The 23748-nt window shown below is 38.8% G+C and overlaps 1 protein-coding gene across 2 annotated transcripts in view; it reads right to left on the minus strand.

Moving 5' to 3' along the window:
• Positions 1 to 23748, minus strand: part of TPTE2 (transmembrane phosphoinositide 3-phosphatase and tensin homolog 2) — an 83813-nt gene that overhangs the window by 25380 nt on the left and 34685 nt on the right. For both annotated transcript variants that reach the window (XM_011959002.1, XM_011958993.1), the window contains exons 5-11: positions 22945 to 23064; positions 21148 to 21247; positions 20939 to 21002; positions 20134 to 20198; positions 5750 to 5810; positions 4854 to 4935; positions 4667 to 4755 (exon numbers count right to left, since the gene is read on the minus strand). In XM_011959002.1, the coding sequence (XP_011814392.1) occupies positions 4667 to 4755; positions 4854 to 4935; positions 5750 to 5810; positions 20134 to 20198; positions 20939 to 21002; positions 21148 to 21247; positions 22945 to 23064 (581 nt within the window). The remainder of the gene's footprint in view (positions 1 to 4666; positions 4756 to 4853; positions 4936 to 5749; positions 5811 to 20133; positions 20199 to 20938; positions 21003 to 21147; positions 21248 to 22944; positions 23065 to 23748) is intronic.

A 23748-nucleotide genomic window follows, 5' to 3' on the forward strand; every position in this document is an offset into this window, starting at 1 on the left:
AATAATAATAATCTTAAGAAAACCTCCTCAATCTTATTAGTAATTACAGAAATGCAAATGATCACCACCATAAGATGCCATCACACAAACCCCCAAAGGCTAAAAACAGAAATACTCAGAACTGCAAGTATTGGGGAAGACATGGAATGTTTGAAGTGTACAATACCAGTGGAGTAAAAATTTGTACAACTGTTTTAGAAAACAGGTGACATTATCAAGTAAAGTTCAAGATTCATTACCCTAAGACAGAACAATTTTAGTCCAAGGTATATACTCAACAAAAATGTGGCCACATGTGCAACAAGAAACGTGTATTTTTAAAAGCAGTATTATTGGGCCAGGCGCGGTGGCTCATGCCTGTAATCCCAGCACTTTGGGAGGCAGAGGAAGGTGCATCACTTGAGGTCAGGAGCTTGAGGACAGCCTGGACAACATGGCAAAACCCCATCTCTACTAAAAACACAGCTGGGTGTGATGGTGGATGCCTGTAATCTCAGCTACTTCGGAGGCTCAGGCACAAGAATTGCTTGAACTCAGGAGGCAGAGGTTACGATGAACTGAAATCATGCCACTGCACTCCAGCCTGGGTGATAGAGTGAGATTTAATCTCAAAAAAAAAAAAAAAAGCAGCATTATTTATCACAGTAAAAATTGGAAACAACCTAAATGTAATAGAAAAAAACAGATTCCATTTTCAGTCACAATTTGTGTAGGAATGAATTTTTGAAAAGATATGAAAGACATGACAAAAAAAGTATAAAATATTATTAAAAAATGAACAAGATAATTCACATGTACAACTCAATATCGCAAAGTTGTCAGTTCTGTCAAGTTAATCTATAAATTCAATGTAGTTCCAATAAAAATCCTAAAAGTGTTTTATTATGGCAGTTCACAAAATGATTTTAAAATTGAACGTAATAATTAAGTTCCAAGGACAGCAAGACTATTCTGCCTTTATCAAACTATATTATAAAGCTACAATAATTACAAAAGTGTGGTAGAGAGAACTTAGAAACAGTTTTGAATATGTATAGAAACTTGGTATATTACTGAGAGGAATTACAAATTAATGGAGAACAAAATAGCATGCAATTGATGGTGTTAGGGCAAATGGCTATCTATATGAACAAAATACTTCCCCCAACTTCCAATTAAAGACCCAAATATTAAAAATGGAACTTGAATATTTTTGAAGAAATGTGGAATATCTTTACTACATCAGTATAGGGGTGAATTTCTTAAACATGACAGAAAAGCATGAAATACATAAACACACAGATGAACAAATTTTACTACATTCAAAATTACAAACTTCTCTCCAGGCACGATGGCTCATGTCTGTAATCCCAGCACTTTGGGAAGCTGAGGTGGGTGGATCACTTGAGTCCAGGAGTTCGAGACCAGTTTGGGCAACACAGTGAGACCCTGTCTCTACCAAAATACAAAAATTAGCCAGGCATGGTGATACTCGCCTGTAGTCCCACCTACTCAGAGGGGCTGAGATGGGAAGATCGCTTGAGCCCCAGGAGGTTCAGGCTGCAATGAGCTGAGATCGTGCCACTGCACTCCAGCCTGGGTGGCAGAGGGAGACCATGTCTCAAAACAAAACAAAAATTTGCAAACTTGTACAACGAAATAAATCACAATCAAATTTAAAAGGCAACATGTTGGGAGAATATAATTGCAATACTAAGAAAAATTGGCATTCAGGTTCTTTGAAGAACTCCTATAAATCAATATAAAATATGTTTACTGTCATGATACTATTGGTAACCTGCAGGCAGCAACCGCAGAAGACAGCAAGACTAATATGAATGAACACTTAAAAGAAGAGGCTGCTCTGGTACATACCAGCTGAATATTAGCCCTCTAAACAACCTTTAACAATATCAACAAAATACTATGTGAACACAGAATAATGTAAACCCCCTCTCAGCAAAACAGAAAAAAGTCAAATTTGAAATAAATGCTTTCCTTCAAGCAAGGAATTAGCATTAGTTAATAGAAAACTGATGCTAACTTCTTGAATGATAACATTTTAGGTTGGGCAATGTGAAATGGCCATTTTTAAAGCAAAAGATGGTTAAAAACTGCCAATTTCAAATGATTCAGCCTTCCTAATTTAACTATGGTATTCTAAATTGCCAATTTATATAAAATATTCCAATCTGTAGAGCTAAATACAGAACCTGTATATTAACTAATGCGCTTGAAACTAGTCAATAAGACTAAAACTTGATTTCACTGAATTATATGTCAGTTTACAGTGTTACGTTTTCCTGGAATTTGATATAAACATTGATTTACAGCCCACTAAAAATGTAATTATTTATGTTCGTCAAAAATTGTGAAATATGCTTAGATGATTATTTAAAGCCTAAACCTGAAGAGAGAAAATCTAACTAAACTTAAATTGGTTGAATTTACAAAATTGGCCTTTTTATCCCCATTTTAACCCCACCAATGTCAGCTTCTTTGTATCATTACACTATAAAAATTCCAGTACAATTTTTGAAATAGCATCTCTGTTGGCTCCCTTAATCTAAAGGTTCTCACAAAGTTTAATAACAACCTTAATATTACTGGAACAAAAACAGACATGTAGACCAATGGAACAGAATAGAAAGCCCAGAATAAATCCATGCACTTATAGTCAGCTGATGTTTAACAAAGGTGCCAAGAATCCAAGATGGGGAAAGGACATCTCTTCAATAAACAATACTGGGGAAACTGAATATCCACTGGTGGAAGAATGAAATTGCACCCTATCTCACCCATATACAAAAATCAACTCAAAGTAAATGCTTCACTGTGAAACCTGAAATTGGAAAACTACTAGAAGAAAACATAGCTGGAAATCTTCTTGACACTGGTCTGGGACAAGATATTTGTGGATATGACTGAAAAGCATAGGCAACAAAAGAAAAAGTAGACAAATGATACTGTGTCAAATTTGCACAGCAAAGGAAACATTTATAGAGTAAAGAGACAACCTACAGAATGGGAGAAAATATCTTCAAAGCATACATTCAATAATAGGTTAATAGATTTTTTTTAAAAAGGACCTCAGACAACACAATAGCAAGAGAACAAGTTACTTCTCTAGAAAATGGGCAAAGAACCTGAAAAGATATTTCCCAAAAGAAGACACACAAGTGGCCAAGAGGTATATGAGGAAATGCTAAACATCGTTAATCATCAGGGCAAAGCAAATTAAACACAAAGAGATATCCTCACACCTGTTAGGATGGTCATTAACAAAAAGACAAAAGAAGAGTTGGTGAGGATGTAGAGAAAAGGGATCCCCCTCGTACACTCTTGGTGTGAATGTAAATTAGTAGTTATTGTGGAAAACAGCACTGAGATTCCTCAAAAAACCAAAAATAGAACTACCATATGATTTGGAGATTCCACTTCTGGGTATATATCCAAAGGAAATGAAATCTGCACTCCCATGTTCACTGCGGCATTATTCCTAATACCCAAGCTATGGAGTCAATGTAAATGTCATCAATGGACGAATAGATAAAGAACATGTGGGATGTGTAAATAAAGGCACACTATTCAGCCTTAGAGGATATCCTGTCACTTGAGATAATATGGATGAAACTGGAGAACATTATGCTAAGTGAAAGAAGCCAGGCATAGAAAGACAAATACTGCATGTCTCACTTATTTGTGGAATCTAAAAGTCAAATTCATAGAAGCAGAGAGTAGAATGGTGGTTACCAGGGGCTGGGGGACAAAACTGGGGGAATTGTAGAGATGTTGGTTTTTACTTTATTATTATATTTTTCAGATGAAGTTTTGTTCTTGTTGTCCAGGCTGGAGTGCAATGGTGCAATCTCAGCTCACTGCAACCTCTGCCTTCCGGGTTCAAGTGATTCTTCTGCCTCAGCCTCCCGAGTAGCTGGGATTACAGATGCATGCCACCACACCCAGCTAATGTTTTGTATTTTTAGTAGAGCTAGGGCTTCACCATGTGATCCACCTGCCTCAGCCTTCCAAAGTGCTGGGATTACAGGTGTGAGCCACTGCGCCCAGCCTGAGATGTTCATTAAAGGATGCAAAATTTCAATTAGGAAGAATAAGTTCAGGAAATTCATTGTACAACATAGTGACCATAGTTAATATATACTTGAAAATTGCTGTGAGAGTAGATTTTAAATTACTCCACAAAAATATGTGGAGTAATGTATACATTAATCAGCTTGATTTAACCATTTCACAAGGTTTATATACATCAAAACATCATATTGTACACCATAAATAGATTTTTATGTTAATTTAAAAATTTTAAAAGATCAGCCTTAAATAAAATAAAAGTACTCTGACATTCTAAAATTAAAGACTGTATTTTGAGAGAGATAAACTGGCAAAGCAAAAATAAAGAAATCCAAATACTAGGAAAACAAGGGAAAATATGCTCAACCTTCCTTAGTTCTTTTTTCCTGCTTTCTTCCCTTCCTTATCTTCTCCCTATCGCCTACCCTTCCTCCTCTCCTCTTTCCTTTCTCCTCCCCTTCTTTCAGTCTTGGAGCTAATATTTAAAAATGCTAACAATTGTTAATACGTATTAATAGCAATACGTATCCTGTTCTTGTACTTTATCTATATTTACATGTCTTTAGAAAGGGAGAAATGAAAAGGAAAATGTTATTACCTTTGCCTCCTTTACAGTGAACTGCTACAATGTTTTCAGGATCTTGAGCCATCCACTCATTTGCTTCCTTGGTGAAAACCACCATCTCACTGATTTCAAGTTTAAGATTTTTAGTTAAAATATTTTCAAAAAATCAAACCCAATATATTTAGCCCTCTTCTGATAGTCAACTTAGCATAAAACTTACTGTAGAGTGGGGACATTATGATCATCAATCATGATTCTACTGACCCTATTATGGAAGTACTTAGGATCATAAGCTCTTTCACCTAAAATAAATAATATGTATGTCATATCTCTATAGGGAATCACATAATAAATGATGAAGTTATAAATAAGTTAACATATTTTATTAGAATTCCTTATCTATCTTCAAAAAGAGCTTTCCAAGTTGCTCCTGCTGCTCTAAAATAAACACAGGGTCTCAAAAACGTAAGGATGGTAGTGGTTTATCCATCTCATGTAACCCAAACTCAACTATTTTTGTTTAATAGGTATAATTTTTAACTTTCTAGCAGACCATTCATCATATTATTGCAGGGTAGTTAGAAACCACACAAGAGGCAAATGTAGCTGACCAAAATGATTGCCCCCTGAAAATGTCTACTGAGTATACAGGTAGAGGAAAAACTCAAGAGAGACCGAGTATGCAGCTGGGTTACAGCCTATTTTCCACAGAGCGTTTCCTTTTCTCCCATCTAGGGTCCTGCTCTCATCACAGCCCAGTGCTGCTGGGGCAGAGGACTCATTTGTTAAATCGTCTGTGTCCTCATAACACAATCTGGCAGGAAAAACGAAAGATTTTCCTAGACCTAATGTCGCTCGAACAGATCTTCCCTAAAATGGTTTGCCTCCACTTCAGCCTCATCGGTCCTGCCAAAGCCGCCTCCTTCATAGGGTGCTTTGTGCTGCTGGGCTAACTCCTTCTACGAAATGGGGCCAGTCCAAGATGGGGATTTTTAAATTCATTCCTTGCCACCACCAAATACTTATGATTAAATGCAATAAAAAAACAAAATCATCTTCTTACATACAGTAATCTGTTTTCTATCTACAGTAGCAAATATAGAGTAATGTACATACTGCATAGATTGTAGACTCGATAGTGGTTTGGATGTTTCTTATCTAGAAACCGCACGACTTCCTAAAAAAGACAAACACATATCTTACATATTTACATGGCACCAACATAAGCTATTTCCTAGGGGGAACCTAAAATGGTTATTACTTTCATTAATTTGTCTCTCACTCGCATCTTCTAGGGGAGATTCAGGGAATATGAGGGTATGCAAATTTCAAGTTCTAATCCACTGTGATTTTTCAAATAGTCCACAAAGTGTGTTTGGCTACTCAGATGAGTCTCTATTGTAAATACACACTGTTTAAAGCTATCAGATAAGGAAATTAGCTGGTGAACTAACTTTAAGTAATTTGTTCTAAATCATTAATTCACAACTAATGTGGTTTTTGTTTAAATCTAATTCATATTGGAGTTCTTATTTAAATTTAATTCTGAAAAGATACATCTTTAGAGAGTGATCTGCATATTACAGTCTACCTAAGCACTATGTAAACAAATAAATGCAAAAAATATACAGTATGATTGTGTGTATGCGTGATAGAAAAAGATAAACATATCAAATTTTAAATAACTGGTAACAATATGGAGACTTTTTTGGCTCATCTGTTCTCCTATTTTTTTAAATGAAGATATATGTGTACCTGTAAGTGTGTGTATATATAATGTATACATATGTGTAACCTTTAAAATGAAAAACAAATAGTAGTTATTATTTAAAATACAGTTAATACCACTATATGAATCCAACTTTCAGTAAATATATCTTTCTGAAACATACACACACATATGTATATATCTCCGTGCAACAACAAAAATGACACAAAATTTTAAAACTGATTAGTATGCTACCCTCAGAGTAGCATTTACTGGCTTAATATTGAGAAAAATAAAATTAAGGTACTAAAGTCATCCATTTATTCAACTGGCTATCTCTGTCAGGAAGAAATAGTAAGTCAAAATGATGAACACTCTGAATCTGCATAGCGGGGGAGGCAAGGATGAACAGTTTTATATACTTCAGAATTCATGGAATTTCTTACATAAAGTCCATACGGGTTTAGAAATCACATATAAAAATTACAAATATCTATGAAAAATTTAAGCAAATTTTAATCAGTTCTTTGGATGAAGAAGAACTGAAAGTGTTGAATCAGTGGAAGATCAATAGGCTTAGGGTTGACTTCATAAAAACCTGAAATTTCTGCTTAAAAATGCTATAATAAATAACAGGGGAAATGATTTTTCAGAAAAATTGACTGACTGGGGACTATGCCTAGTATGATAAATTAATAATTCATTAACAACAACTTAAATATTACTCACCTTATAGATAAATGGGCCAAGGACATAAACAATCCATAAAAGGGAAAATCTAACCAATTAACAAACAGCCTACATAAATATTCAGTGTCACCAACAAAGAAGTCAAAACAATGACACGCCATTTGCACCCATGAAATTAACCCTTTTTTTTTTTTTTTTTTTTTGAGACGGAATCTCGCTCGTTGCCCAGGCTGGAGTGCAGTGGCCGGATCTCAGCTCACTGCAAGCTCCGCTTCCCAGGTTCACGCCATTCTCCTGCCTCAGCCTCCCGAGTAGCTGGGACTACAGGCGCCGCCACCACACCCGGCTAATTTTTATTTATTTTTTGTATTTTTAGTAGAGACGGGGCTTCACCATGTTAGCCAGGATGGTCTCGATCTCCTGACCTCGTGATCCGCCCGTCTCAGCCTCCCAAAGTGCTGGGATTACAGGCTTGAGCCACCATGCCCGGCCAACCCTTTCTCTTTTAATGAGAAAATCCAATGCTGGCAAAATAAGGGATGAAATTCAAAACTTTGATTTATTGTTGATACAAGAATACAACTGCTCTTGGATTTGGCAAGATATATTAAGAACCCTAAAAATATTCATACTCTTAGCTAGGTAATTTCACTCCTAGCACTCTATACAGAAAAAGCCTTATGTGCAAAGATGTCTGTTGCTGCATTATTGATTATAGTGACACTTAAATGTCCAACATTAGACGTTAATCACAGCGCTAATGAAATATCATGCAACCATTAGAATACTGTCCTGTCCTTTATTTTACTTTATTTTATTTTATTTTGAGATGGAGTTTCACTCTTGTTGCCCAGGCTGGAGTGCAATGGTGCAATATCAGCTCACTGCAACCTCCGCCTCCCAGGTTCAAGCAATTCTCCTGCCTCAGCTTCCTGAGTAGCTGGGAGAGTACCTGAGTAGCTGAGTAGCGCCTGCCACTACGCCTGGCTAATTTTTTGTATTTTTAGTAGAGACGGGGTTTCACCATGTTAGCCAGGCTAGTTTTGAACTCCTAACCTAAGGTGATCCACCCTCCTCGGCCTCCCAAAGTGCTGGGATTACAGGTGTGAGCCACCACGCCTGTCCCTGTTCTTCATTCTCTCAACAAGTAAGTATCTCACAGTGGTAATTTGTGTGTAGCATTCCTTAGTATACATATATAGAAAAACAGTCAATATTTGCTTTTTCATGGGAAAACAAATATACCTGGATGGTTAAGCTTTAGGGATTTTTCCGAATCCACTTCCTAGTTCTCTCAATGTCTAAATCATATATATATTGACTTCATATTTAGATGATTTACTGCTGTGTTTTCTGATCTAAGTAGTTTACTGAAGACTCTAAATACCTCTTATCCAAATTAGGTGAAAAAGGACATAAAGAATCTAGAAAAAATTTCAACTCTGCCAAGAATCTACATTTTTCTGGTCACAATCTGTCACCAGATGGACAGTTACTGTTTTCAGCCAGAATAAAGTGCATTCAATTCCACCAGAAACAGAAATTAAAAGATGGCCAAGAAAATTGTAGGAATGTAGGTAATTGTATATCTGATTTTTCTCAATAGCTCAGCCTTTGCATGGGCTTACTAAGTTTATAATTTCTGAAACTCTTCCTCATGATGCAAAAGTAGAAAATGCTGTCTCCTCTTTGAAAGCCTTCTTACAACAACCTCCACCTTCGGATTTTCCTAAATCTACCAACTCTTCTCTCTGCCTATCTTAGTACATTCCTTGATTTGGAGGCAAAGGTATACTTCTGTACATGCATGAGGTGGTAGCAGTGGCCAAACGTGTTGATGCTTCCACCACAGTGCTTGTCTGTCCACTAACTCTAGGGTCCTGCATCTCTAAAGTTTTTGCTACTTCAAGGCAGCATCTGACATTTCCCCACTAGTCAATTTACCACTTATGAAACTGTAATGTCTGCTTTGCATATTCGCTGTTATTCAAAATGTAACCCTGCAACTTTATTCCTTTTTAAGAATAAAGGGGAATCACATGACTGTTTAGCATCCTCTCAGGAGTTAAATATGCCTGGATTTGAATCTTCTCCCTTTTAGTCAACCTTGATTCAATGCCCTTTGTAGATGGTTCTCAAATATGAGAGAGACACTCCCAGTGCAGGACATGCTGTTATCACTGAACGTGCAATCACTGAGGGCTCCATGGCCTGATTCCCAGCCTGCCCAGGTAGCTGAACTAGTAGCTTAGATTTGGGGCTGCACTCTGGCAAAGATGAAAGACTAAATATTAATATGGATGGTAGATTTGCTTTTTGGGTGGTTTATGATTTGTGGAATTTATTAAAAACACGTGATTACCTCCTTTTTGGATACTCTGATTAAAAATGGTAAAGGGGCCGGGCGTGCTGGCTTAAGCCTGTAATCCCAGCACTTTGGGAGGCCGAGATGGGCAGATCACGAGGTCAGGAGATCGAGACCATCCTGGCTAACACAGTGAAGCCCCGTCTCTACTAAAAAAATACAAAAAACTAGCCGGGCGTGGTGGCGGCGCCTGTAGTCCCAGCTACTGGGGAGGCTGAGGCAGGAGAATGGCGGGAACCCGGGAGGCAGAGCTTGCAGTGAGCCGAGATCGCGCCACTGCGCTCCAGCCTGGGCGACAGAGCCAGACTCCGTTTCAAAAAACAAAAACAAACAAACAAACAAAAAAAAACGGTAAAGGAATGAATGACTCATTAGCACTTTGTCAATGCCCCAAGGAGGTAACAGTTTAATAACTGACAGAAACCAAGACCTAGAGGTCACCCCAGAGGAAACAGGGATGTCTGGCTTCGCTTTACGTTCTAAACGGTTTTGGCTTTTTAAAATCACCCCAGCTAATATTAAGTGTTGCCAAATTTGTATTAGCCACCACCGAATCTACTGAAAGAAAACTGGCTCGATATAGACATGCTATAATTAACTCACAGTTATTAGCTTAACCTGCTTTAAAAAACAATATTAGCAATCAAGAGATGTTTTACCCATAAAGACGGAATTTGGAAATCTGGGGATGGCTGCCCTCAAGTGCCATGACCCATCCAGTGGACCCTGGTCACATTACTCCATAACTGTGCCCATTGGGGCGACAAAAGGTAATTCCACCTCAAATCAATAGTTTGAAACAATTTTCAACATCGGCCAAGGGAGTGGTAGAGTCATGTCTTAGCCGTGAATAGCATAACCTGGGTGAGATGTGGTTCAGACCCTTCTCTTCCAGGTCTTTAGGTATTTACAAATGTATTTTTATACAATTGCTGAAGTCTTGAGTCTCTGACTATATATTAGTTATTTCTTGTGAACTATCTGCATGTATAAAAATGCTTCCCTGCCTGAGAATAAGGTAGAATCATTCCATCAATGGTCTCAATTCTTCAACTTTTCCTGAATCTAAGCCCTCACACTTCACCTCATAGTATCCTTTCACTCTAATTTTGTGTTCCATTATATTTGATTTGGCCACTGGGCTGCCACAAAGGAGAGGCCTGCAAAAGCACTTGCAAGATTCCATTCTAGCTCTTTCCTTTTGCTATTACCTTGAAACATATCCATCATATTCATCCTGATGGAGGATGAAGATGAGTTGAGCAGATAGGAGTTACCCAAGGCACCTAAGCTAAGGTAATTGTAGACCAGCTGACAAAGACATTTCAAGGAAAGAAAACTACATATCACTCATGAACACAGATGAAAAGTTCTACATAAAATATTAGCAAATAGAATCTAGTGTTATATAAAAAGGATAATACATTAAGACCAAAAGGAATTTATTCCAAAAATAAAAAAGGTTGGTTTAACATTTGAAAATCTCATTAATGGACTAACAGAAAAACATTTTGATTATCTTGATAGATGCAGAAAAAATATCTGATATATTCAATACCAATTCATGATTCAGAACTTTTAGCAAACTAGAAATAAATGGACTGTCTTAATCTAGTAAAGAATGACTACAAAAGCCTATAGCAAACACCATTTCAAACAGTAAGTAAAGCATGAAATTCTTTCCACCCGAGTTTGGGAACAGGGCAAGGCTGTCTCCTCTTACCATTTCTATTCAATATTATAGTGAAAGTCCTAAATAATTCAATAAAGAAAGAAAAAAAAGTATAAAAAGTGGGAAGAAAGTAGTAACTTTATATGATTGTATACATTTTAAAAATCCCAGGGAATCTACACATTCATTATTAAAATGAATGTGTGAATTTATGAAGGATGCTAGATATAAAGTCAACATACAAGGCCCGGTGTGGTGGCTCACACCTGTAATCCCAGAACTTTGGGAGGCTGAGGTGGCAGGATTGCTTGAATCCAGGAATTCAAGACCAGCCTGGGTCAATGAGACCAGAGAGACTCCTTCTCTACAAAAATTAATAAAAAAAATTAGCCAAGTGTGGTGATGCCTGCTTATAGTCCCAGCAATGTGGGAGACTGAGGTGGGAGAATAGCTTGAGCCCAGGTGCCACTGCACTCCAGCCTGTGGTGACAGAGCAAGGCCCTGTCTTAAGACAAACAAATAAACAAAAGTCAATATGCAAAAATTAGTTATGTTCCTATATACCAACAGCAAATATTTAGAGATCTTCAAATATCACTTAAAATAGCATAAAAACTTATCAACTACATAGAAATACAAAAGATGTGTAAAACCTGTACACTACAAACACTGCTAAAAGAAATCGAAGAAGACATCAGTAGAGACATGTATTATGTTCATGAGTTGGAAATCTCAATATTTTTAGATGTCAATTCTCTCCAAATTAAGCTATGTAGTCAATGCCCAAGTCAAAATACTAACAGGGTGTGTGTGTGTGGGGGGGGGGGGTGGTTTGGGTGGAGGTGTGTGTATGTAAATTGCCAAGATGATTCTAAAATTTATAAGGAAATTCAAAAAATCTAGGAGAGCCAAGATAGTTTTTAAACAAAGAAGTACAAAGTTGGAGGACTTATACACAAGTTTTCAAGAGTCACTATAAAGCCATAATAATTAAAACTGTGATCTGGACTTAAGTATAGACAGTCATACTGAAATGTCGGACAAAAAGCCCAGAAACAGATCTATACATATATGTGCACTTTATTTGCAATAAACGCACCTCTGCAATTCATTGTGGGAAATTATGCTTTTTACAATAAATGATACAGGAAGAATTGATAGCTATGTGAGAAACGTGAACCTTGAGACTTTATATCTTTACAATAACTCATTGGAGGTCAGTCATAGACCAAAATATTGATAGCGGTGTTGGTTACATGCATACATACTTACATATAATATCATCAAGATATAACTTGATTAGTGCAACCTACCATATGCTTTATACCTCAATAAAAATGTGGTTATATATGCATGCATATATAATGTATACTTACATCAGGGCATATGTATATACAGATAATTTTATATATCTTTTTTACTTCAACTTTTATTTTAGGTTCAGGGGTACGTGTGCAGGACGTGCAGGTTTGTTACACAGGTAAACGTGTGCCACGGTGGTTTGCTGCACAGATCATCCCATCCCTGGGTATTAAGCCCAGCACCCATTAGCTCTTTTTCCTGATGCTCTCCTTCCCCCATCCCCTCCCTCCCGACAGGCCCCAGTGTGTTATTCCTCACCATGTGCCCACGTGTTCTCATTGTCAGCTCCCACATATAAGTGAGAACATGTGGTGTTTGGTTTTCTGTTCCTGTGTTAGTTTGCTGAGGATAACAGCTTCCAGCTCCATTCATGTCCCTGCAAAGGATGTAATCTTGTTCCTTTTTACGGCTGCACAGTTTTCCATGGTGTTTATGTGCCACATTTTCTTTTTGTTGTTGTTGTTTTTTCAGTGTTAAATACTCTTTATTTGTTATTACACAGAAACCACATAAAATGCCTTTGATTCAGTAAAAGGAACCACCTTAAATACAGGGAATTCTAATTAGATTGGCATAGTTAAGGCCAAAAATACAAATAGACATTGCTACCTTATCCTCAACCCTTGCCTGTAAGAGGCAAATAAACACAAAACACAGGTGAATTTTGCTTGGTTCTGAGACAGTGAAGGAATTTCCCCGGTATTTACATCTATTCACATAACCAGTCATATAAATCTAAATATAAAACCAATCTCCAATAAGTTTTAAGATGGAACTCACCATCTTTGTGAAAAGTTGAACATTATTAACAAAGTCGAATCATATCTTTAGAAGGGGTAAGCAGTGATAGCATTTACTGAATTGGAATCACTATTAATATTCGAAACCCAGACATATTCATTTAACCACAAGCCAGTCTTAGTTTTAAGTCAGGACTGCCCAACAAAATATTCTGATAGTCATTCATAATCTGAATTCTGCTGTATGAGAGCTACTAAATTATGGTACACATAAAAAAGTCATGAGACATTTCTGTTTTGTATATAAGGCAGTGGCCAATTATGACTCACTTGTAGCTTTTTTGAGATAAGCTAACAAGTCTGCCCTTTCTGCCTTCATCTTAATGCCGGCAAAGATCATTTTTGTTCCAGGAATGTACTTCCTGGGATTCTCCAAATACTCCCTCAGTGTATCATGTCCCCAGGTGATGCCTTTGTTCTTACCAGTGTCTATGTAAGGGAATCCAATGGCCTGACCTGTCTTCCACCCAAAGAGACCGTGGAGATTAGGCCCAGTCTTGTGCTTGCCTCCCTTTTCCACGGTGTGGCACTGGGCACACTTCTGAACAAAAATCTTCTTGCCTTTCTCAACATCACCCATATTTAATTCTCTCTTTCGTCGCTCGCGCTACGAAGGTTCCCGCTTGGAAGCCAGATGCCCCGCTCTACGTACCACATGTTCCTTATCCAGTCTATCATTGACTGGCATTTAGGTTGATTCCATATCTTTGCTGTTGTGAATGCTGCTGCAATGAACATATGTGTGCATGCATGTACCTTTATAAGACAATGATTTATATTCCTTTGGGGATATACCCCATAATGGGATTGCTGGGTCAGATGGTATTTCTGCCTCTAGGTCTTTGAGGAATTGCCACACTGTCTTCCATATGGGTTGAACTAATTTACACACCCACCAACAGTGTAAAAGCATTCTTTTTCTCTGCAACCTTCCCAGCATCTGTTGTTTTTTGGCTTTTTAATATAGCCATTCTGACTGGCATGAGATGGTATCTCACTGTGGTTTTGTTTGCATTTCTTTAATGATCAGTGATGTTGGGCTCTTTTTTCATATTTTTGTTGACTGTATGCATGTCTCTTTTGGGAAGTGTCTGTTCAGATCCTTTGCCCACTTTTTAAAGGGGTTGCTTTTTTCTTGTAAATTTAAGTTCCTCATAGACTCTGAACGAGGTATTACCAGTGAAGGCCGCAGAACAGCAAAGATGGCAGCCAGCTCCTTCCTTTGGAAGCTCCATCCCAGGGGGATACTGACCTGTAGTCAGCCCGCACATACCTACAGAAGGTGGCTGGAGACCTCTGTTGGGCATTCTCACCCAGTCAGGAGGCATGGGATCAGGGACCCCTCCAAAGAAGCAGTCTGGCTGCTTTGAGGTAGAGCAGGTGTGCTGCATTGTGGGGGATACTTCCTCCTCCAGCCCACCTGTATTCTCCAAAGCCAGCAGGTTGGAGTGGCTGAGTTGGCCAAACTGCAGAGATGGCAGCTGCTCCTCTGGCCAGGAGCTCCATTTCAGGGAGAGATCAAAGCTCTGTCCATAGAACCATTGCTGGAGTGGTTAAAGCCCCTACAGGATTCCTGCCCAGTGAGGAGGAATGAATTGGGGTCCTGCTTAAAGAAGCCATCTGGTCACGATCTGGCAAGCCAGCTGTGCTGTGTTGTGGGGAACTCTTCCTTGTGCAGACTGTATTCTCCATAGCTGGCAGGCTGGAGTGGCTGAGTCTATGAACCACAGTGATGCCGGCTGCCTCTTCCCACCTCCCCGGGAACTCAGACCCACCGGAGGGGGATTCCAGCCCGCTGCTGTTGGCAGGCTGGGATTCCAAGCCAGTGGGTCTTAACTGGTGAGGTGCCATGGAAATGGGGCCTGCACAATGACACTGCCTGGCTCCCTGGATTCAGGCCCCTTCCCAGAGATAAGTATGGACAGATTTCCCACTGTGCTGAAGATCCCGGGTGCTAGAGTGTGTCAAACTCCCGGGTTTCTGTGTGTGCCTGAGCAGCTGATGTGCCTGACTCCATACAGTTCTGTGTATCAGACCCAAGGCCCTGGTGGCATGGGCTCACAAGGCGATCTCCTGATCCATGGCTTGCCAAGATCCATGGGAGAAGCACGGTTTCCCGGGCAGGACTGCACAATCCCTCACTGCTTCCCTTGGCTGGGAGTGGGGGTTCCTTTGGCTCCATGCCACCCCCGGCTGAGGCATTGCACCCTCTCCCCGCTTTTCTTCGTTCTCCATTGGTTGACCTGTTCATCCAGTCAGTCCCAACCTGAGAACCTGGATATCTCAGTTGAAGGTGCTGAATTCCCTCACCCCTTTTCATTCCTCTTTGGGAGTGCTGCAGACTGCAGCTGCTTCTAATTGGCCATCCTGCATCACTCTAAACACTTCTTTTTCAACCCAGTTCTTAATTCCTATAGTCCCTCATTTATCACCAGTTTCTTGATAAAATAATCTGTCCACATTCTCCAGTCATGGGATGATGACTCAGGCCAGGGATCCATCCAGGACATTTTCTGGGAAGCAGCTGAACTTGCAGCCCTGTCCTGTTCGGAACTGAGCTAACACACCGCAGAGAGGCACTGTGCTGTTCGCAACTGAGCTAACACACTGCAGAGAGGTACTGTGCTGTTCGGAACTGAGCTAACAGACTGCAGAGAGGTACTGTCCTGTTGGGAACTGCGCTAACGCACCGCAGAGAGGCACTGTGCTGTTCGGAACTGAGCTAACGCACTGCAGAGAGATACTCCATCCACCTCTCAGCAACTTATGCCGGCCCTCGATAATTACACTTTTATTGAGGTATAATAAGCATTGTAAATTACATAAAATTAAACAATGATCCTTTCAGCTGGCATTTCACAGTAAACAGCATTATATGTTCGAAATTAATTTAGTCATCCACAGAGCCCAAAGCAGTATGCCCCCACTATAATTTAGGATCTCAACCTAAGAATACACAGTTTGGTTATAGCATCCCTTTCTTCCCTATGGTAGACTATCAAAAACGGCCACAATTCTTTGTAATTCCTTCCATCAAGAATTCGAGTTCATTTTCTACTCCTTGAATCCAGACTGGTAGTGTAATTTGCATTGTCCAATAAAATAGGGTAGAAGTAATACATGATTTTGAGCCTGGGTCTTAAGAGGATTTGCATTGCTTTGTTGCCGCTCCAGGGACTCTTGCCTCTGCCATCATGTGAACAGGCCCGAAGCAGCCTACTGGAGAGTGAGAGACCACATGGGGCCATTCAGCCAAGTCAGGTTATTTTCTTTTCTTTCATTTAAAAAATCTGTTTCCTTCATTCTTTAAAAATATTTTTAATTGACACATAATAATTGTTCATATTTATAAGGTAGAGAGGGACATCTCAATACCTGTATACAATGTGTAATGATCAAATCAGGATAATCAGCATATCTGTCACCTCAAATATTTATCATTCTTTGTACTGGGAACACTCAACATCCTCTCTATTTAAAAATATACAATAAATTATTGTTAACTGTAGTCACCCTACAGCACTATAGAACACCAGAACTTATTCCTATCTATAAGCTTAAATCTGGTATTTCTTCGTTGATTTTCTGTCTGGATGATCTGTCCAGTGGTAAGAGTGGGGTGTTAAAGGCCCCAACTGTTACTGCATTGAAGTCTATCTTTCCCTTTAGATCTAATAATATTTGCCTTGTTTATCTGAATGCTCTAGTGTTGGGTACATATATATTTACAATTATTATATCTTATTGCCAAGTTGACCCCTTTATTATAAAATGACCTTGTTTGTCTCTTCATACAGTTTGACTTAAAGTCTGTTTTATCTGATAAGTATGGCTACCTCTACTCGCTTTTGGTTTCTGTTTGCCTGAAATATTTTCTTCTATTCCTTCACTTTCAGTCTGTATGAACCTTTACAGGTAAAGTTAGTTTATTGTAGGCAATATACAGTTAGGTCTTTTTTTTTTTTTTTTTATCTTGGCAGCCAACTATCTTTTAATTGGGCATTTGATCTGTTTATATTACATTCAAGGTTACTATTAATAGATGAGGCTTTATCCTGTCATTTTGTTCATTTTTTTCTGGTTGTTTTGTACATCTTTTGTTCTTTTCTTCCCCCTTTGTTTTAAATCTTTGTGGTTTGGTCATTTGCTGTAGTGATAAAGTTTGATTCCTTTCTCTTTCTCATGTGCATATCTGCGCTACCAGTGAGTTTTATACTTTTGTGTGTTTTCACAATGGTAATCATCCTCTTGCTTCCAGATGTAGAACCACCTTAAGCAGTACTTACAAGGCCAGTTTAGTGGTAATGAATTCCTTCAGTTTTTGCTTGTCTAGGAAATACTTTATTTCTCCCTCATTTCTAGGGGATAGCTCTGCTGGGTATAGTGTTCTTGGCTGACAGTGTTGTTTGTTTTTTCCTTCATTACTTTGAATATATCATCCCATCTCATTGTCTGCTGACCTGTAAAGTTTCCACTGGGAAATCCACTGTTAATCAAATGGAGATTCCCTTATATGTGACTTGATGCTTTTTTCTTGCTGTTTTTGATATTTCTGTGTTTTTGTTTTTTGGGTTTTTTTTTTTTTTTTTGGATACAGTCTTGCTCTGTCACCAAGGCTATAGTGCAGTGGTGTGATCTTGGCCCACTGCAACCTCCACCTCCTGGGTTTAAGCAATTCTTGTGATTCAGCCTCCCAAGTAACCGGATGTACAGGTTCATGCCACCACACCCAGCTAATTTTTTTGTATTATTAGTGGAAATGGAAACATGTTGGCCGTGCTCATCTTGAACTCCTGGCCTCAAGTGATCTACCCGCCTCTGCCTCCCAAAGTGCTGGGATAACAGGTGTGAGCCACCACACCTGACGAACATTCCCTCTTTTTGACTTTTGACAGTTCGACTATTATGCACCTCAGAGAAGAACTTTTTGGGTTGAATCTATTTGAGAACCTTTGAGCTTCCTAGATTTAGGCTATATCTCTCCCATGTCTGTTTTTAAACCTCTTGATTGTACTTTTTTTTTTTTTTTTTTGAGACAGGGTCTCCCTCTGCCACCCAGACTGGAGTGCAGTGGTACAGTGTTGGCTCACTGCAGCCTCCACCTCCTGGGTTCAAGCAATTCTCGTGTCTCAACCTCCCAAGTAGCGTAGACTGCAGGCATGTGCCACCAAGCCCAACTAATTTTTGTATTTTTTTAGAGACAGGATTTCACCATGTTAATCAGGCTTGTCTTGAACTCCTGGCCTCAAGTGATCCACTGCCTTGGCCTCCCAAAGTGCTGGGATAACAGGTGTGAACCACTGCACCTGGACTCTTGATGGTATTTTTATTTTATTCCTTAAATTCTTCAGCTCCAAGATCTCTGTCTGGTTTTTAATGACATATATATCCCTGTTGAATTTCTCATAAGGTCATAAATTGTTTTTCTAATTTCATTGATTTATCTATATTCTCTGCATCTCATAGAGTTTCCTTAAGATCATTATTTTGAATTGCTTCTTAGCCATTTGATATACTCTTAAAATTTAGGGTCTGCTAATGGGTAATTATTGTGTTTCTTTGGAGGTGTAATGTTTCCTTGCTTTTTATGTTTCTTGGGGCCCTAAATTGATTTTTGCACATCTGGGGGAACAGTTGCCTCTTCCAGCGTTAGGGAGCTTTCACAGAGAAGTACTTCTTCTTCCAACGTTAGGGAGCTTTCACGGAGAAATACTTCTTCTTCCAACGTTAGGGAGCTTTCACGGAGAAATACTTCTTCTTCCAACGGGGAGCTTTCACAGAGAAGTACTTCTTCCTCCAACGTTAGGGAGCTTTCACAGAGAAGTACTTCGTCTTCCAGCGTTAGGGAGCTCTCACAGAGAAGTACTTCGTCTTCCAGCGTTAGGGAGCTTTCACAGAGAAATACTTCTTCTTCCAATGTTAGGGAGCTTTCACAGAGAAATACTTCTTCCAGCGTTAGGGAGCTTTCACGGAGAAGTACTTCTTCTTCCAGCGTTAGGGAGCTTTCACAGAGAAATACTTCTTCTTCCAACATTAGGGAGCTTTCACAGAGAAGTACTTCTTCCAACGTTAGGGAGCTCTCACAGAGAAGTACTTCTTCCAATAGTGGCCTCCTATAGTGTTCACTGAGTCGGGTGCTTTGACTTTAGTTCTGGGTGGGTGCAGTAATATAGTCTTCATGCGACTTTTTTGGCTATAATCAGCATTCAGTGGCGTCTGTGAGTGCCTCAGTGGCCTGATGGTGAGTGTTTGTGGAGAGAGTGGTATGGTTTTTCTTGGTGTTGGAGCCATCATTCAGATGAGTTCTCAGGCCCTAGGCATATGCATGCTAAGTGCAGTGGCTTTGCTAGTTGTGGCGTATTGCCACTAGCAGGGTGGGCACCAGGCAGGCCAGTCCTCAGTGCCTTAGAAGTGCATGCAGCATACGGTGGCTCTGCTGGTGAAGGGGTGGGGCTGTTGGCAGCAGTGGGTGCCAGATGGGATGGGCCTTAGACCTTGGGGGGTGCATGTAGCATGTAGTGGCTCTGTCAGTTGAGGGTAGCCAAGTCATTTTAGACTAGTCAGTCCTCAGATGACCCAGTAGCTGCCCACAGATACATGAATGAGCTTAGTTGAGACAAGAAATCCTTTCTGCAGGCACCTGAAGTGGACAGTGAAGCCCATCCCAAATTCACAAACCACAGTGTCATGGGCCAAATAAATAGTTGCTGTTATCAGCCAGTAAGTTTTGGGGTGGTTTGTAACCACCGGCACAGCTGTAACTGGTATCAATTCATTATGATTTTTTTTACTTTAAAGAGTACATTTTTAAAAGAATACTGCCATAGCTGGGTCAATATTAAACTTGTGACACACAGTCTGCATTCACTGATAAATGAGTATTTGTCAGATAAAGACCCTTACCTCAATTGGATTTCTATAGAAAGACTGCCTTCCAGAAGATGGAAATGACATAGCGATAATACGTTCTGAAAATCAAAACCATCACTATTACAAACATTCTTATAGATTTCCTATAACGTACAAAAAATAATTTATACATGATCAGACTCCATTTTCACAGAAAAAAAAAACTTTTAAGATTGAGGTTGACAGAAAAGAGCTAATACTCAGAATAATCAAATAACATATTAAATGATCCAACATAATGACAATTAGACTGGCATGGCGTTCTTAAGACTCCACTAGTACTAACCGTATGCCATGTACTTATGTTAGCCTCAGTATGAAGCTCTCCCTATTCTTAGAATTTATTTCTTATCTTAAATATCAGAGAAAATCCAAGAGTTTTGGGCACCAGTGATGGTGGGAACTCCCAAGGTGCTTTGCAGCCCTCTGACTCAGAAAAACTGAAATCTACCAAGCACTGATCTCATTCTTTGGAGTTCTAGGATGAGAAGAGGTCTCTCTGGGATCCTTGAAACTCAGAATAACTACTAGAGCTTAATAAATTGAAACTGAAATGGAGTCAGCTGAAAATCCATTCAAGTTCCTATGCTGCGACCAAGTAGTCCTGAATTGAGAAGACATGCAGATCTTCCATTGCCAGGGCTAAACCACAAATGTGTCACACTATCACAGTGGCATATATCCTCGTGAATAAAGAATATTTTGAATGAATGTGTCTTAGATGAGGTAAAAAAAAAAAAATACAATTACAAGAAAAAGTGAAGTAATACAAGTAAATCAACAGTTAAGTGTCACAAACCTGTAACATAAGTGAGGTCTAGGTCAAATCCATCCCTTATGTATCGCCTTTTGTTTTCTGAAACCTGAGAGTTTAAAATAATCGTTAGTTTGTGAAACATTCATCAACATAAAAATAAAAACATTATACAGTATAGATATCAACCCTTGCCAATGGGTCCCAAAACACAAAATATTTTTTCTGAATCATAAGCATGTTTTGCCACTTACCAGCCTTCTCATCAGCTTTTCAAGTTGTCTTTTTTGATGAATCAGATGAAAAATTCTCATCAGAATAATAAGTCGTAGAAGTCGAACTAAATGTATCCATCTAACAATAAATTTAAAAGATCCATTTTTGCTTCAGAAACAGAATTTTATCAATATAAACTATGTCTAGAGCAGCAGTTGTTAACTAGAGGCAATTTTCCCTCCTCTCCCCAATTACCTACCTTGGGGATATTTGGCAATGTCTGGAGGCATTTAGGTTTTCCCAACTGATATACGTGTGTGTGTGTGTGTGTCTGTGTGTGTGTGTGTGTTACTTACATCTAGTGAATAGAGGCCAGGAATTTTGCTAAACATCCTGCAATTAATATAACTGCTCACCACCCTCTCATGACAATGATCTGGCCCAAAATGTCAGTAATGCTGAGGTTGAGAAATTCTGGTCTAGAGAAATAGTGATACAATAGACTCGTAGCATTTGTAAATTTAATTTTGGGATTTAAAGACATCTGCATGTCTTCTCAATTTATTTCAATTTTTCCACATCAAAAATTGATTATTCTTGTTCATCTTTGTTATTCCCATGAGTAACAGAGGTTCACTACAGCTGCTAATGCACATCAGGCAGGCAACAGATTGAGATACTTCCAAAGTGTGCTAGCTGGTATCTCTCCTACCATCAGAAACACTGAAGAAGAGAACTGATGGTCTGGACTAGTGCTTCTCTGATTTGGGCACACGTAAATAAGAGCCACCTGGAAGAGCTTGTGAGGCTGCCGATTGCTGGGTCCCAGAGACACTGATTCAGTGGGTCCAGGGTGGGGCCTAAGGTATCTTTCTTCTTCTATTTCTAGCAAGCTCTCAAGTGATGCTGAGGTTTCTAGTCAGAGGACCACATTGGCTAAGGTTATTTTCAAATAGCTCCAAAAGCCTATCACTTAGCTTGCTTCGTTGGGGCCTGAGCTGTAGTCCAGGGAAGCCAGGGTACGAAAAGAAATCAGCTATTCAACCCATGAACAAGCTTGGGAAGCCGCCGTCTACATCCAGTACACATTCGCTCTTTCATTTTCCTCACAGTCACAGTGAAAAAAAGAAAAAAAAACAAATGTCACCAGGTCGTCACCACGTCCTCACACACTCTTTAGTTTCCTAATCCCTAACAGTTCTAACTTTGCCTAAGCTTTCTTTGTTTCTACCACAACTACACTGCAAAACTCTACCATTGTGTTGCCACACGTGTCATCTCCTAGTTTCTGTTCTGTTTGCTATTTTTTAGAAACTCACAATTGAAGTCACTCCAATTTTGCATATGCTCAAATAAATTCCCTCTTGGCTGTAGGAAAAATCCAGACAGAACATTTCGTGTGTAAGGGATTTGTAGTTGAAGCACAGAGGGGAATTGTTTTTAATATAAAATTTTTTGATATAGCAGATATTAAACTGATAAGAATATTATACTTGATCTTAGCCGAAAGGCCAAAAAATGATACAAATGGGAATTTGATGAGAACTTCGAAATGTAGGAAGTTAAAGTCAGTACAAGAGTAAAGGTCCTTCTCTGGGTGCTCCATCTTCTTTATTCCATTAATGGGACTTCGTGTGTGTGCTCTTCACTGCTCCCCAGATGTTACACTCTTTTCATTTCAAAGTATGTGGGAATTTACCTAAACATTTCATTTTAAAGCAATGTATTTGGTATAGAATGAGAACATTTGAAGTTTAAAATTATATAGAATAAAAGCCACAGAAAATGCAAAATTAATGAAAAACTTTAAGAGAGGTAAGTCTTACATTTCATACCTGGGAATATTCCTAAGAAACTCAATGTCAAGAAAAATGTAAACGACATCAACCAGCAGAGGAGTCACGATAATGGCGGTATCTAAAACGTTAAATAAGTCAGAAAAATACTGCTGTCTCCTGTAATATAAAACAAACAAAGTTCATTCCCCCCTGCAAGAAGAGATAGGAATATTTAAAGAACACAAACTATTGACTCATCCACATTAAGAATTCTACTTTCATGAATTATTTAAAATGTATTTTCTAGAGTAGACTAAGGGGAAAATACAACATTTATCGGAAGTTTTCAAACACTAAAGTTATATTCATCATTTGACAAATATATATATGACTAAAACACAAAAATGGCAATTCAAGTGCCATGATACAACTAAATGTGTAATAATCACCCTTATCGTGGACAGTGGGGTATCTATCCCCTCAAGCATTTATCATTCATGTTACAAACAACCCAATTACACTCTTTCAGTCATTTAAAAATATACAATCAAGTTATTGTTGAACATGGTCAATCTGTTGTGCTATCAAATAGTAGGCGTTACTCATTCTATTTTTATGTATCCATTAACCATCTCTATCTCCCACCCCCAAGCCCCTACTACCATTCCCAGCCTCTGATGACCATCCTTCTACTCTCTAGATCTGTGAGTTCAATTGTTGTTTTTTTTCTAGAGCCCCAAAATAAGTGAGAACACGTGAGGTTTGTCCTTCTGTGTCTGGCTTATTTCACCTAACAAACATAGTGATCTCCAGTTCCATTCATGTTGTTCCAAATGACAGGATCTCTTTTTTTTTTTTTTT

This window comes from Colobus angolensis, unplaced genomic scaffold (assembly GCF_000951035.1).
Source record: "Colobus angolensis palliatus isolate OR3802 unplaced genomic scaffold, Cang.pa_1.0 Scaffold113, whole genome shotgun sequence".
Classification (NCBI taxonomy): Eukaryota; Metazoa; Chordata; class Mammalia; order Primates; family Cercopithecidae; genus Colobus; species Colobus angolensis.